General features: G+C 41.0%; 1 protein-coding gene across 6 annotated transcripts in view; it reads left to right on the forward strand.

The window, feature by feature from the left end:
- The window catches only part of actn1 (actinin, alpha 1), a 209,915-nt gene that overhangs the window by 118,967 nt on the left and 75,557 nt on the right, over positions 1–15,391 (forward strand). For all 6 annotated transcript variants that reach the window (XM_072569172.1, XM_072569174.1, XM_072569176.1 and 3 more), the window contains exons 4-6: positions 1,757–1,843; positions 6,751–6,838; positions 10,758–10,836. In XM_072569172.1, coding sequence (XP_072425273.1) covers positions 1,757–1,843; positions 6,751–6,838; positions 10,758–10,836 — 254 coding nt within the window. The remainder of the gene's footprint in view (positions 1–1,756; positions 1,844–6,750; positions 6,839–10,757; positions 10,837–15,391) is intronic.

Genomic DNA, 15,391 nt, shown 5'->3' on the forward strand with positions numbered 1-15,391 from the left:
AAGGTCCACACAGCAGCAGGGAGGATTAGAGGGAACATTGTTCTCCAGTGTACATTGTAAAGTGCAACAAAATAAAACTCTCTCTTTTTATCCCCTCACTGTTAAATCATTCTTTTCAGTGCGGTTTATACAAGTTGAATGAGTGGGCAAATGCATGGCAAGTGACTTATAATGTGAGGTTATCCGCTCTGATAGCAGCAGCTGGTGCAGAACGAAAATATGTTGGCCTTAATAGTGGGAGCATCCCAGTACAGGAGTAGGGATGTCTTACTGCAATTGTACAGGACCTTTGGTGAGACCACACTTGGAGAGTGCTGAGGTCACAAACTTGGAGAAGATTTATAGCTCGTTGAGGTTCTTGATGTAAGTTTGCCCGCTGAGCTGGGAGGTTTATTTTCAGTCGTTTCATCAGCATGCTAGGTAACATCATCAGTGAGCCTCCGGTGAAGCGCTGGTGTTATGTCCCGCTTTCTGTTTGTGTTGTGTGTCTTTTTGGTCATCTTATTTAAGGAAGGATTTTCTGGCTATGAAGGAAGTGCAATGCGGGTTTACCAGACTGATTGATTGATTCATGGGACTGCAGGCATGTCGTATTGAGATTGGATCAATTCAGACTATATTAATTGCAGATTAGAGAAATGAGGGGGAATCTCCTAGCAATCCAAGACTAGACAGGATAAATGCAGGATGTATGTTGGTAATGACTGACTGGGGGATCCCGAACCAAGGCGCCTCAGCATAGGGGTCGGCTATTGAGGACTGAACCATGGAGAAGTTTCTTCAGATTGCTGGAAAAGCTCAGCATGTCTGACAGCATCCATGGAAAGAAAGTGGAGTTAATTCAGTAGAGAATGGATTGAAACATTAACTCCACTTTCCTTCCATGGATGCTGTCAGACCTGCTGAGCTTTTCCAGCAACTTTTGATTTGTTTCTGAGTTCCAGTATCTGCAGTTCTTTGGTCTTCTGCATCCTGCTTTATCCCCATACCCTTTAGCCCCAAGAACTAGAACTAACTTATTCTCTAAACTATTCAACATTTTGACTTCAACTGCTTTGTGTGAATTCCACAGGCTCAGCGCTCGCTGAGTGAAGAAACTTCTCCATGGTTCAGTCCTCAATAGTCAACCTCTATACTGGGGCTGTGAGGCCCTGGTTTGAGATTCCCCAGTCAGTCATTGCAAACATACATCCTGCATTTATCCCGTCTAGTCCTGGATTTCTAGGAGATTCCCCCTCATTTTTCTAATCTGCAATTAATATAGACCGAATTGATCTAATCTCTCTTAATACTACATTTCTGAATGTAGACTGGACCTGAAACGTTAACTCCACTTTCTTTCCATGGATGCTGTCAGACCTGCTGAGCTTTTCCAGCAATTTGATTTGGTTACTGCCTACAGAGTTGGACGATCACCCGTGATCATGTTGCATGTCAGAACAGTCAAATGGCCTACTCCCGCTCCGATTCTCTGTTTCAATGTTTTAACTGTTTGAATTACTTCTAGTACAGCTTTTGATTTGTAGCCCTGTTTTTCAATGCGAGGAAATGTTCAAATGTGGGGTTAGCTTGAATGCACACCAGTATTGAACTTCAAGTTTTGACATCGGGATGCTTTTTGCTTGTGTTGAAGAATTGCGTACTTGTTTACTTTTGGGAAATGGGCGCGATGCCTGACACAAGGGTTTGGATAAAAATGTTTAGGGGAATAAAAAAGCTGTTTGAGACTATTTGTTAAACAATTTTCTCTTTGCAGAAATTGTGGATGGAAATGCGAAGATGACACTTGGCATGATCTGGACAATCATCCTTCGATTTGCCATCCAGGATATCTCTGTCGAAGGTAAGCAGGTTCTGCTGCATGTATGGAATGAGTTGCCAGAGGAAGTGGTTGAGGCTGGTACAATAACAACATTTAAAAGGCATCTGGAGGGGTATACGAATAGGAAGGGTTTAGAGGGATACGGGCCAAGTGCTGGCAAATGGGACTAGATTAGGTTAGGGTATCTGGTCGGCATGGACGAGTTGGACCAAAGGGTCTGTTTCCAAATATGCATCTCTATGACTCATCGAATTATCTTGAAACCCTTTAGTATCCCATGGCAAATAAAAACTTAGCTTTCTTCTATGGTTGCAATGTTGGACCTTAAACATTGAAGCCAGTTCATCTTTTATTTTAAAGGCAGGAGACTGGGGATAAGCAGATATTTTTACAGGCTGTTGGCTAGAAAACTCCTAACCCATTGTTGATATAGTTAACAGATGTGAAACATAATCAGCTCTATTCATGGTTACCAGTTAATTGCAGTTGACTTATTTTTGTACAATGTTGCTGTCATGAATTAAGTAAGTTCTAATTACGATCGTTTTCTGTCATTTTAGCTGAAAATACACGCAACTCAATAGAGGAGCTTTATCTGAATAAAATTATTATTTCTCCTCTTTCCCCTGTCCCTCCCCATATGGAGAATAAATATTTCCCTTATTATCCCCACAATCGTTGGGATAAAATGGATGGTGAGGAAAGTTAAAGTAAATGATGGAGTGCTCCTAATTGAGTACCAATTGGTGCCCATTGCTAAAATCATTTCCTTTTAAGCCTAACCTTAACCCTTGAAGTCAACTTTCTTGTGCATTTTAAAAGCAGCCACAGAAAATCAACTCTAATGTAATCATTATTATGAGGTACTGATTAGCAAGATTGCTTTGAATATTCATATTCTGAGATTAAAATTGCCATGCCAAGAACCATGCCCTGTCACATAATTACTTTAACATGCAGATTATGTTTTTTAATGCCAATAAAATGAACCTGTCTCTCCTAATTATTGTATCCAATTATAGCTACATGTTGGAGCTTGGCAAGTCATCTCTTTCTCAAGTAGGCCTCACACTGGGACCAGTTGCTACTCCTTTAAAATAAGTAATGATGACCAGTCGAGAACTGGTGATTGTTCTGCTGAGTGGTGATTGGCATCTTTCCTACTACTGAATGCCACTCTAGTTTTCTATCTTCAATGTGGAATAGTTATGCCATCTAAACAAATCTTGTCCATTTATGAGTCCCGAAAGGACAGGTCTTGATTTGACTGTTTTAATGTCCTTTTAGCAGTATAAAGAAGAAAGGGCATAATATTCCCTACACCCTGTAGTGCCCCTACATTTTCTTGCCCTACCAGGAATATAGTTTTCCATCTGAACTGGAGCGTGTTGTGAGAGCACTTAGGCTTTAAGGGGTGTACTTTGTCCTGGTTTCTTTTAGGAGCGAGATTGAATTAGAGGGACCAAGCAGTTGATGGTAACATAAACAGCTGGTGAGGCCTTAGGTTTTTTTAAAATTTAAGTTGGAACAATAGGAGCAGCCTGGCTGGGTGAAGCCAGCTCTCTCTTATCTGGGTTTCTACTGATTTTGTTCCAAGCTTTAAACAGTTGGAGTCTCAACAGGTTTGGAAGCTGCAGTATATGTCCCCTGGCTGCCCCTCTGATTTTTGCTTGATTATTTTTTTCTGTTTTTCTGGTGGGATGCATGTGAGACCATTGGTTTCTGACATTGTCTTTTTTGTTAAGTGGTGTGTTTATGGCATGTTACTGATTTGAAACAGTTAATTAGTAATTACTGCACTTTTATTTTCTGTTACATTTTCCAATAGAGTTAAGTTATTCTATGTTCTTCTTTATTTTGTGGTAATTTAGCTATAGTATTTGAATAAGCTATGTTTTGCTTAACATTGAGTAGTTTGACCTGTGGAATTACATCTGTAACACCATACTTTACATTTGCCTTTAAAATAAGAAAAAGTTAGGGGTAGGTTACCTTCTTAAGATATTTGGTGGGGGGTGGGGGGGAAGAGGAGGGAAAGAGTGTCTGGTCTCGTCCATAAAAATGTTAAGTGGGTCAAGATCCATTCTGTCTTCGACATGGCTTATTTGCAATATCCAGTGCACCACATGAGCAGACTGCTTTTCAATTCCACAAATTAGCCTCACTTGAGTGGAAGCTGGTTCTTATAAAATATGGTAATGAATCTGTTGTGACATGCCACTAGAGCAGGTGGGACTTGAACCTGGGACTTCAGGCTCAGAGGTTAGGGGCACTATAGCTGTGCCATGAGTCCCAGACTGGATCTAATATATGTGCTCTAATCTGTAACCAATTAGTTGCTGCTGTTCTTAATCACAATTAGAGCAAGGACATATATGTACTCAACTGACAGTATTCATAGCACAAACAGAGGGTATCTAGAAAGGAGTATTTCTGAGCAGAAACCTATTGTTAATGCATTTCATCATGTATTCATCAGGCCTAATACAAGAGGCCAAATTTCACAAACAGTTTCAACAGTTTATACCACAGGAAAGAAATGTTTGGATTGGTTGGCAAGTCTACTTTGACTCACCTAAGTGTTGGCATGGAGAAAATATCCAGGAACTGTGGCTTCCCCAGGCTCCTAGGTAATTCAAAAAATGCCACAAGACTGGAACACATTCCTTTTGTTTGCAGGGAATGAGTTCCTGTGTATGAATGGGTATTACTTCTAGCAAGTGTGAATAAGCCCCATTATAAGCTGAATTAGAACGTTACAATGGTTGTTGGTGTAATGTTTAGCACACAGAAGCTCAGGAATTTGGAACCATGCACCCTTATTGCTTTCTGCTTAACAACACCTCAGCCAATCAGAGCAGACATGTCAATCAATCAACATTGTCTTCTCCTGTGGTAATAATTGTTGTGATCATTTGAAATTTGGCATTCTTGTGTTTGTGTCCTGAAGACAGCATGATGAAAATCTTCAGCAAAATGTCTCCCTTTTTGGTCATACACCAGTATCCAATTATACATGGATTTGTATTTCCAAGGCTCTGACATCACATTTAGTGATAGGTTATGCCTGGAAATTTGCTTCTGTTGGATTTAAAATCGGTCTGTCCATAATGCTGTACTTAACCTCCTTCCCTTGCTGCTTCCTTGAACAGGAGAAAAAAACTGATCTGTTTTAGTAGAACTCATTTGTGATTGCTAGCAATGCCAAGCATTGACTGCTCAACCACCACCACAACCCTTCTCCCCACCCTCCCCTCCCTTCCCCCCCCCCCCCCCCCCCCCCCCACCACCCCCCCCACCACCCCCCCCACCACCACCACCATCCTCCGCTGATCTTGGCATCAAAACCTGGTATTAGTTTGAACCTCCAGGAAGGAGTTGAAGGGCAGATGCATTTTGAAACTGTGATTGCCAATGGAAATGTGATTTTTAACAGACGCTTGTTGAAATACATGAAAATTATAACACAACATTTTTCTCCTGTAGTATAAACTGTTGTAATTGTTGCAATTTGGTGTTTTTGTCCTGATGGGTACACATTTGGTAACATGTCACCCAATACAGAACTGGTGTATTGCTGAATTATCACGTGACTTTCATCTTGTCTATTTGTCCCAGCTAGCTTGTGTAAGTGTTTACTCTCCCCACAAACAAGAAGCTCACATCACCTTTATCCAATCTAATTTTAATCATTGACATTGTATCTGCTTCAACCACTAACCCTGGAAATGACTTCCATCGTCTCTCAACTCCCTATGTTTCAAGGTTTCTCTGCCTTTGTTTGAACAGTGTTATTCCAGGTTCCCTCAGCAACTGGAAATACTCTGCCTCTATCTTTCTGTCCCATTCTGTTATTTATAAACTTTCAATCACGCCTCCATACAATTTTAGAGTCAGAGTTATACAGAATGGAAACAGATCCTTTGGTCCAACTCGTCCATGCTGACCACATATCCTAAACTAATCTGGTGCTGTTTGCCAGCACTTGGCCTATATCCCTCTAAACTCTTCAGGTTCATATACCCATCCAGATGCCTTTAAAATGTTGTAATTGTACCAGCCTCCATCAGTTCCTCTGGTAGCTCATTCCATACACACACCACCCTTTTCAGGCCCCATTTTATACCTTTCCCCTCTCACCTAAGCCTATGCCGTCTAGTTTTGGATTCCCCATACCTGGTAAAAAGAACTTGGCTATTCATCCTGTCCATGCTCCTCCTGATTTTTATAAACCTCTATAATATCACTCCTCAGTCTCTGCTCCAGGAAAAATAGCCTCAGCATGTCCCCATAACTCAACCCTCCAACCCTGGCAATATTCTTGTAAATCTTACTTGCGCCTTTTCAAATTTCACAACATCCTTCCTTAGACAAGGAGACCAGAATTGTACGCTATATTCCAAAAGTTCTCACCAATGTCCTGTACAGCTACAACATGACCTCCCAACTCCTATACTCAACACACTGACCAATAAAGGCAAATGTACCAAGTGCTTTCTTCATTACCCTGACAACTTGCAACTCCAACTTCAAGGAACTATGAATCTGCACCCCCAAGGTCTCTGTATTCAAATGGAGCATGCGTCTTTGTTCCAGACGGTATCCTAATAAATCTCTATTGAACTACTTTAGAAACCTCAAATGTCCTTCATAAGTATATAGCCTACTACTATGCAAAGTACTGTAATGCAGTTTTAGAAATTTCATGGTATCTCACTGTTACCATTTGGGTTTTGTATACTGTTCCACGTAATAAAACTTCTAATTCCATGAGTTTTTAAAGGCTTATTAATGTAAGGTGCTGTCTTCAATGCTTGTGAACTTGTATCCCCAACTGCAGGTCTATGCTTAGAACCAGCTGGTGAATGTTAGCCCTCTAACCTTACACGGTCATGCATTGTTCTTAAGATTGCCTTTGGTTTTCACAGAGACATCTGCAAAGGAAGGGCTCCTGCTATGGTGTCAACGCAAGACAGCTCCTTACAAGAATGTAAACATTCAGAACTTCCACATCAGGTAACCCTATCTAAGAAGATCTCTCTTTGTTACGATTTCAGCTGGAATTTGAAGACTGCCTATTTCAGATGGGAATACTCTTGTTACGTTCAAGCCCTCTGAGTTAACGTAATGCTTATTGCAAATTAATGGTGCTCTCATCCTCTTGCATAGTCTCACTCACTCTCAGCTGCAGTTTCCACCATGAGTATTGATTGAGGATCATTGAGAGGATGATCCTGGTCTTCCAGGAATTACGAGACAATTGTTGCTGTGCAACCTACTTTTGAAAATTGCTTGGCCACTGGGCTTGTTACTTTTATTTTTGGGAACCATAGCAAAAGTTAATGTTTTTAAGTTCTTGCCCTTCATGTTAATAATGTGATGGTTCCCTAACTGTCATGTCTCTATATAGCACTGTCTGCTTGTGTATTTTCAACCCATTGTTGGTGTTATGACCCTGGAATGCAGCAATGTCATATTCACCTTCAAGGAGCCTTGCTGTGCCTGGCTGTAAGATCTGAGTAAAGTTAACATTTCCCGTCATAAAAAGTAACATTTTGCAGCAACAAAGCAATTTTTAAAATGCCTTTTTAGAGAGATGGTGAACTTTTTTATTGAGGTAAGCTAAAATATCACCTGGTGAAAGTCAAGCACATGGCATACCGCCACAATCAGCAAATTGACACCCATCAGGTTGAATTAAGAGTCTCTTTTTTTTATTCCTATTGCCAAGAACTTGCTTTTCCTCTGGTGTCTATCCAGCCACCTGGATGGTGATCACCTCCTGATCTGCCAGTGCCATTCCATCAGGAATTTGGGGATTCAAATTTATTAATTAGTTTTATTTCAATATTATGTATTAGGTCATCTTCCTCCTTGCTCCATGTGCACCCTGAATAAAGGCAGGCCCTTAGCCCCCTATCTGCTGAGGCTATAATCTGAGTATTTTTATTGTAAGTATTTGGCCATGATGATTGGCCTTCCACTCTCAGGAAGCAGGTCTTGGGCTTATCTCAGGCAGACCGAGAATCGAGCCTCATGCTGTTGGCATCATTCTGAGCCAAACATAGGCCAAACAAGCTAACTAGCTGCTCTACTAAATGTTATTTTAATATGAAATGGATCTTCATCGCCTGTGAGGTTGTTATAAGATGACTGGTGGGGTCATAGAGTATATGCTAACACAGCTTGTCACGTATTGCACTTCTTCTCTGACTTGTGCCTTAAAGTGGTAATTGCTCACAGAGACCATTCGCTTTGTTGTGTCCTTGCCTGCTCTCCACAAGAGCAACTTAGCTAGTACTGCTTTGCTATCCTTGGCAATGTATTTACCTCTTCAAGTGCTCATTCAATTCCATTTTGAAAGCCACAATTGAGTCTATCTCCATCATAACCTAAGGCAGTATTTTCCAAATGCTAACGACTCACTGCATTAAATAAAGTCTTTCCTCATATTATCGACTCTTTTTAAATCCTTACTGCACCATCTACGAACCCTTTATACCCTTCCTAAATGTGCTGCCCAGAATTGGAAGTATTGCTGCAGTTAAAGCTGAGCCAGTGTTATAACAGGCTAGTACTAAAGCCTCTTTAGAAAGCCATGATCTGCATAGCAACCCCTTGCACATTGCCTGAACCCCCCCCCCCCCCCTTAAAGAACTGGAACTTTGAAATCAAGTTAGATAAGGGTGTAATACCACTGATGGTTTGGGATAATGGTCCAGGAAGTGAAAAGGTTATATTTAGGATTTGACAGTGGCATTCCAAAGTAATACCATTGAAGGCTGGGACTCCAAGTCTAGCCGTGGAAGTAGCTCAAGAGCATCACTGACAATTTTGTACTCCCAGACTATTGCCAGTCACCTCTTGATTTGTTTTGATGTAAGTGCCACACTGTTGCTGATGGATGTGAAAGGAACCCCTCACAGCAAATTTGCAATGTTCCCAAAAGACAGCAGCTTTAAACCTTGTTAATTTTTAATCCTAGTTTTCTGTGCAGTCAGCTTATTGGATCCACCGAGTTAATAGGAATTGCCAGCATCTTCTGGCCAATGCGTTGGGAACCAGCAGCATTGATGCATCATCCTTGCACAAATCATCGCATCCCTACAGTGTGGAAACAGGCTCTTCGGCCCAACGAGTCCACACCAACCCTCCCAAGAGCGACTCACCCATACCCATTACGCCACCCTATATTTACCCCTGATTAATGCATCTAACCTGCACATCCCTGAACACTACGGGCAATTTAGCACAGCTAATCCACCTAACCTGCACATCTTTGGACTATGGGGAGAAACTGGAGCATCTGGTAGAAAACCATGCAGACAGTTGCCCAAGGGTGGAACTGAACCCGGGTCCCTGGCGCTGTGAAGCATCAGTGCTAACAACTGAGCTACCATGCCTCCCAGTCCTTTATGCCCGCCTCTCCCTTCATTTAAATCATGGTTAATCTGTACCCCAACTCTCTTCACTTGTTCCATATCCTGTGAAAACCTTATTTAGCAAATTTACGTCGTTCTGTCTTGAAAGGACAAATGTTCTCACCATCCTTTTTGGATGAGAGAATTCCAGACTTTTGTTGTGTTTTGTGTTAAATACTCCCTGATTTCAGTCCAAAGTGTTCTTTGTTTTGATGTAAATATTGCTAATGGATCTAGAAGTAATCCTCCCAGTGAACTTGCTGGAGCCCTAACTCTTAAAATTATGCCCCTTTTGAATTTGAGTCCCACATCAGAGTTTCTATTTTAATTGTTAAAGTACTTGTTTGGACTCAACTTAGTACCACAGAGATGCAGGTCTGTCAGATTGATGCTAAGGAGCAGTGAGCAGTTTAGCACAACACTGGAGGAAGGTGGATATGGCTGAGGAATGTGGCAGTGTTTTCTGATTATGGGGCTTCATTGTGCCATGCTATTTCAGAGCAGAGTTGGAATCTGAAGTTGACATGTGCAATTTGAGAAAATGTTAATGGCAGTACAAAGTTAAAAATCACACAACACCAGGTTATAGTCCTACAGGTTTATTTGGAAGCATTAGCTTTTGGAGCACTGCTCCTTCATCAGGTGGTTGAGGATTATAAGATTGTAAGGGACAGAATTTAAAAGCATAAGTTTACAGTGTGATGTAACTGAAATTATATATTGAAAAAGACCTGGATTGTTTAAGTGTCTCATCTTTTAGAATGACCATGTCTTTTTCAGTTCTTTCACATGTTAATCACAAAACTTTTTTAAAAGTTACTTTCGCAAGTGAACTTTAACAATTAGTGTCATGTCAGCCCAGATAACGCATTGAAGGTGAGAGGTGCCCTGTGTGAGACTCTGTGCCACAATGGTCAGACTGATTCTAACCTAAAAAAACTGATTTACAGAATCTTGCATGGATTCATGTAGTTTTTGAGCAAAATAAAATGTAATTCTGCAAGTACGAATTCACCCCACAAACTTATGTGGGTGTGTGTGTTGGGGTGGGAGGTGGTGGTTGTGAGTGTCTGTCAGAGAGTATGTGTATGTATGGAGTGTAAAGGAGTATCAGTCTATCAGATGTTAAAAATCACACAATACCAGGTTATAGTTCAACAGGTTTAATTGGAAGCGCCTAGCTTTCGGAGCGACACTCCATCAGGTGATAGTGACTATCACCTGATGAAGGAGCGTCGCTCCAAAAGCTAGTGCGCTTCCAATTAAACCTGTTGGACTATAACCTGGTGTTGTGTGAGTTTTAACATTATACACCCCAACACCGGCATCTCCAAATCAAGTCTGTCAGAAGGTGTGTGGGAGTGTATGAGAGAGAATCTGCGTGTGTGTGTGTGTGTGTGTGTCACGTGCAATGAGGTTGGCCTCAACCGGGACTTGGATTCATGTCACACAACAGGTGACCCAATTAATGGCAGTACAATTTTCTTTCCTTTTTTTTTATTCTCTGTTTCTAGTTGGAAGGATGGCCTTGGATTCTGTGCTCTTATCCATAGACACCGACCAGAGCTCATTGACTATGCAAAGCTGCGAAAGGTTTGGCACCCTTTTTCCTCCATTCTTGTATGAATTTGTTGTGCAAATGAATAAATTTGTGTAGTTCGATACTCGATCTAATTACAAGTCAGGTCTGATATAGTGTGATTAGTTCTGTTCTCGCGCGATCCTGTGTTATAAGAAAATTGTGCAATAGCCATGCTATTTAAACTAATGGGATCAGAATTACATTATAGCCAGTACAGGTAAGGAAAGTTTGTGTTCTACAAATAACTGTCTAAATTCTTCAATCGCATCAAAGCCAATTCATGTTGAAGAATCACGTGCTATAGCAGAACCAGCTCTGTTTTATTTTCCTGTATATATCCATTGACATATTATCTGTAAATCCCAGGGCAGCAAAACTTACCATTTCTGTGTAAAATGTTAAGTTTTGAAAAATGTTTCTGACAAGGGGGTTGTTCTGAATTGAATGGGACGAATTGTTCTCCCGGGCCTGTATTGTTCAGCCACGATTGGTAACATTGGCAATGCCTGCTGCTTAATATCCTTTTCCTCCTGGGCTAGAGTTGAGAATTTGCTTGTAAAGATGATCAGAAACTGTCCTAGACGTGTGGATCACGACTTTCTGCCTTGCACGGCCCTTTCCTGGCTTGTTTGTTGAAGGCCGTATTTACATCATGTGTGAACAACCTTCTCCCCTCATCCTGGGAGTTGGGGTTCCGATCAATAGCAGCAGCAGCGAGGGCATGGAAAGTCTAAGTTGTGGTGTGTCCTGTGTGTGGGAGTCATGGTGGCTCTCAGAGCCAGGGACCCAGGTTCGATTCAACCTTCTGGCGAATGTCTGTGCAGAATTTGTAGTTCTCCTTGTGCCTGCAGGTGCGCTGGTTTCACCTCACAATCCAAACATGTGCAGGTTAGATGGATTGGCCATGCTAAATTTCCCATAGTATCCAGGGATATACAGACTAGGTGGCTTAGCCTCATCAAAATGCAGGGTTACAGGGATAGGGTGGAGTGGGGTGGGAGACAATGCTGTTTGAACATATGATGTGGATCCGATGGGCCAAATGGCATGCCTTCACACTGTAGGGATTCTATGATTCTACTGTCCAATGTTCCAATGCTTTGCAGCTTAAAGCAGATGTGCTTGGGACAGAAGGTGGGAATACTGGTGCAGTTGAAAAGGGCAGGTGAAGGGAACAACTGGAATGAAACTGCAAACTTAAATAAGAAGGTGTTCTTGATTGTTATATGTTCAAGCAGAACTTTTATCATTGGAAATTTCCCTACCCCATTTCAACTAGGCCAGTTAATTTTTTTCTTCTTTCTTTAGCAGTCAAATTGTGGGGATATGTAGGGTGACATTTGTCAACAATACTGGATGGTTGACTCTAAATTAAATCAACCTAGTAACTAGCCTCTATACACTTGCTGTTCTGCTAATTTTATTGTTTTCATTATTACTATTAAAGTTATGCTTCACTGGGCGAGCTTTGATCTTAATTGCAAAACGCAAGTTTATTTTCTTAGCTGAAGAAAAAGATAAGGAGGAACTGAGGCTTCTTATTAGCTCTCACTTGACCATCCAAGACCTATTTGGGTAATTGGAAGACTCCTTCACCGCACTTTCTTAACCACTTGTTCCCAAAGCATAACATGATTTTTCTCTGATTCAATTCGTTTGATAAATGTAGTTTCCACATTATAAAATGCTCAAAGTCTTCAAGAACAGACTCTGAGTTTTGTTGGAATGCTGTTTTGATACAGATATTCAACGTTACTACACTGGTCACTCTCTGTAAATTCACATGCAGCTTCAGGGAGACTGGCTGTCCTGAATAATGAGGCTTTTCTACATATAGACCAATGATGAGAGAGAGGCTTATCTTGTGATTCTGATATTGCAGCCCAAAATTGAAGTTTGAAGAAAAAGCCAATAAGGGTCTCATTTGCTCTTAAAATTAATCTATAATGTTGATGCTATTATTAAGCATCAATCTGCACTACCTGTGTATACATCTTCTTGATTTTCACTATCCTTTTAATATGTTAAAGAGACTATATAAAGCTGTCTTGCTCTCTACAACCCACAGTAGGAGCAGAATCATCCTTATGTTCTGGAGGTGTGCTTAAGGTCAAATACTTTTACCAAATGAAGCAGATTTTGAATGAATCTGCATTTTTGCTTGTGCCTGTGTGCAGTCTTACAAGGGAATTTACTGGCTTCTTTAGGTTCTTAATTGTATCATAACCCTTGTGAAGCAATCAGAGTAATATCCTTAAGTGTGCAACACCTTTTTAGTCCCATACTTAGAAATATCTTATTGGATTTCCCAGTTGTGGAGGGTCATTTCCACCTACTCATCTGTGTAATATGGTCCGTAAGTAAGTCACGATGTTGCAAATTAATGTAGATAAAATGTACAAGCCAGAACAAAAAAAATAAGAAGTTGACTTGGACACTCCATAGCTTTCAGCTCTTACCCTTTTTTCCACTTTCCCTAATCCTAATTATGTTTGCCAACTTGGTCTCCAAACTTTGAAACCAACCCCCAACCCTCAAAGAAACCATACTGCACTGAGCAAGCAAACCCACAAGAGTGAGCCATAAATCGATGGGGGTCAGGGCAAAGACTAATTCCATAATCCCAGCCAAGGATTGAAAACTCAACAGGTATTGGTGAGAAAAACTGAACAACAAGTAATTGAAAGCATCAAACAAATATAAGTAGTGAACTCCAGTATGACAGAAATTTAAGCAATAACTATGAATGCCAAGAGAGTGAGCCATCCTCCTACCTACACCCCACATCTAACAGCATTGATCATTGGTTTATATGAAACAAGCAAATTATATTGGAAGTATGGTGAGATGTGAGGATTGTGTTAGAGTATTAGAGTTTGCGAATTGGATCAGCTATGATAAACTATCCCTATTTTACCCACCAATTTTAGTTTTAAAAATCCTGAAGGGATGTCCTACATACGATTGTTTCTAAATAGATTAAAACATAGGAGCAGGAGGAGGCCATTTAGGCATTTGAGCCTGCTCCACCATTCATCACGATCATGGCTGATCTCCAACTCAATGGTCTAATCTTGCTTTCTCCCAATAACATTTTGTTCCCGTTCACTCCAAGTGCTATATCTAGCCGCCTCTTGAATACATTCAGTGTTTTGGCATCAACTGCTTCCTGTGGTAATGAATTCCACAGGCTCACCCCTTTTTGGGTGAAGAAATGTCTCCTCATCTCTGTCCTGAATGGTCCACCCTGAATCCTCAGACTGTGACCCCTGGGTCTGGACACACCCACTATCGGGAACATCCTCCCTGCATCTGCCCTGTCTAGTCCTGTGAGAATTTTATAAATCTCTGAGATCGCCCCTCACTCGTCTGAACACCAGTGAAAACAATCCTAACCTAGTCAATTTTCCCTCCTACATCAGTCCTGCCATCCCCGGAATCAGCCTGGTAAATCTTAGCTGCATTCCCTCGAGAGCAAGAACATCCTTCCTCGGAAAAGGAGACCAAAACTGCACACAATATTCTAGGTGTGGCCTCACCAAGGCCCTGTATAACTCCAACAGCACATCGCTGCTCCTGTACTCGAAACCTCACACAATGAAGGCCAAACATACCATTTGTTGTCTTTACCACAGGCTGCACCTGTATGCTTACCTTCAGTGACTGATGCACAAGGACACCCTGGTCCCATTGCACATTCCCCCCTCCCAATTACAGCCATTTACATAGTGATCTGCCTCCTTGTTTTTGCTTCCAAAGTGAATAAGCTTATTTTTATTCAAGTTATACTGCACCTGCCATTGATTTGCCTACTCATCCAACCTGTCCAGATCGTGCATCTATTGTTAGAGATACCAAAAGCAACTATCAGACATAGGATTTGTACCAAATTCAGTTGTTGTGTACATCCATGCTCATTATTGCCATTTATTATTGGAAACATCGGTTGTCATGATGAAACATTTGCAGAGAGAAACTTGCACATGGAAATGTAAAGAGAGAGAATTGAACTGGTGACCATTGGGGTAAAATAAGATTGGTTGAAATGTGTGATATTGCATGTTTATGATGTGGAATCTTTTCTCATGCTTCCTGAAGTTGTCTACTTCCACAGGCCAGCACGAAACATCCTGTCAACTGCCCATACTATCCATTACATCAGTGAGTCATACACTGTCCCTGCAACTCCAAATTACTTAGAAATGAGGAGACAATAAGCTGTTGGATTACTGTGTTGTGGGTTGACAGTCATTAATTTAAATTCACTAGTCAAGAAATACACAGAAGCAAAATTTTGATTTGATTTATTATTGTCACATGTATCTAAGTAAAGTGAAAAGGTTTGTTTTGTATTCAGCACTGGCAGATCAAACTATTAAAGATCATAGAGTGATTGTGATGTGGAGGTGCCGGTGTTGGACTGGGATAGACAAAGTCAGAAATCACATGACTCCAGGTTATAGTCCAATAGGTTTATTTAATGTCACAAGCTTTCGAAGCACTGCTCTTTCCTCAGGTGAAGTGTGATCGGGTGATAGAACAGAGTGAGGAATATGAAGTTATGGT

This window comes from Chiloscyllium punctatum, chromosome 4 (assembly GCF_047496795.1).
Source record: "Chiloscyllium punctatum isolate Juve2018m chromosome 4, sChiPun1.3, whole genome shotgun sequence".
NCBI classification, from domain to species: Eukaryota; Metazoa; Chordata; class Chondrichthyes; order Orectolobiformes; family Hemiscylliidae; genus Chiloscyllium; species Chiloscyllium punctatum.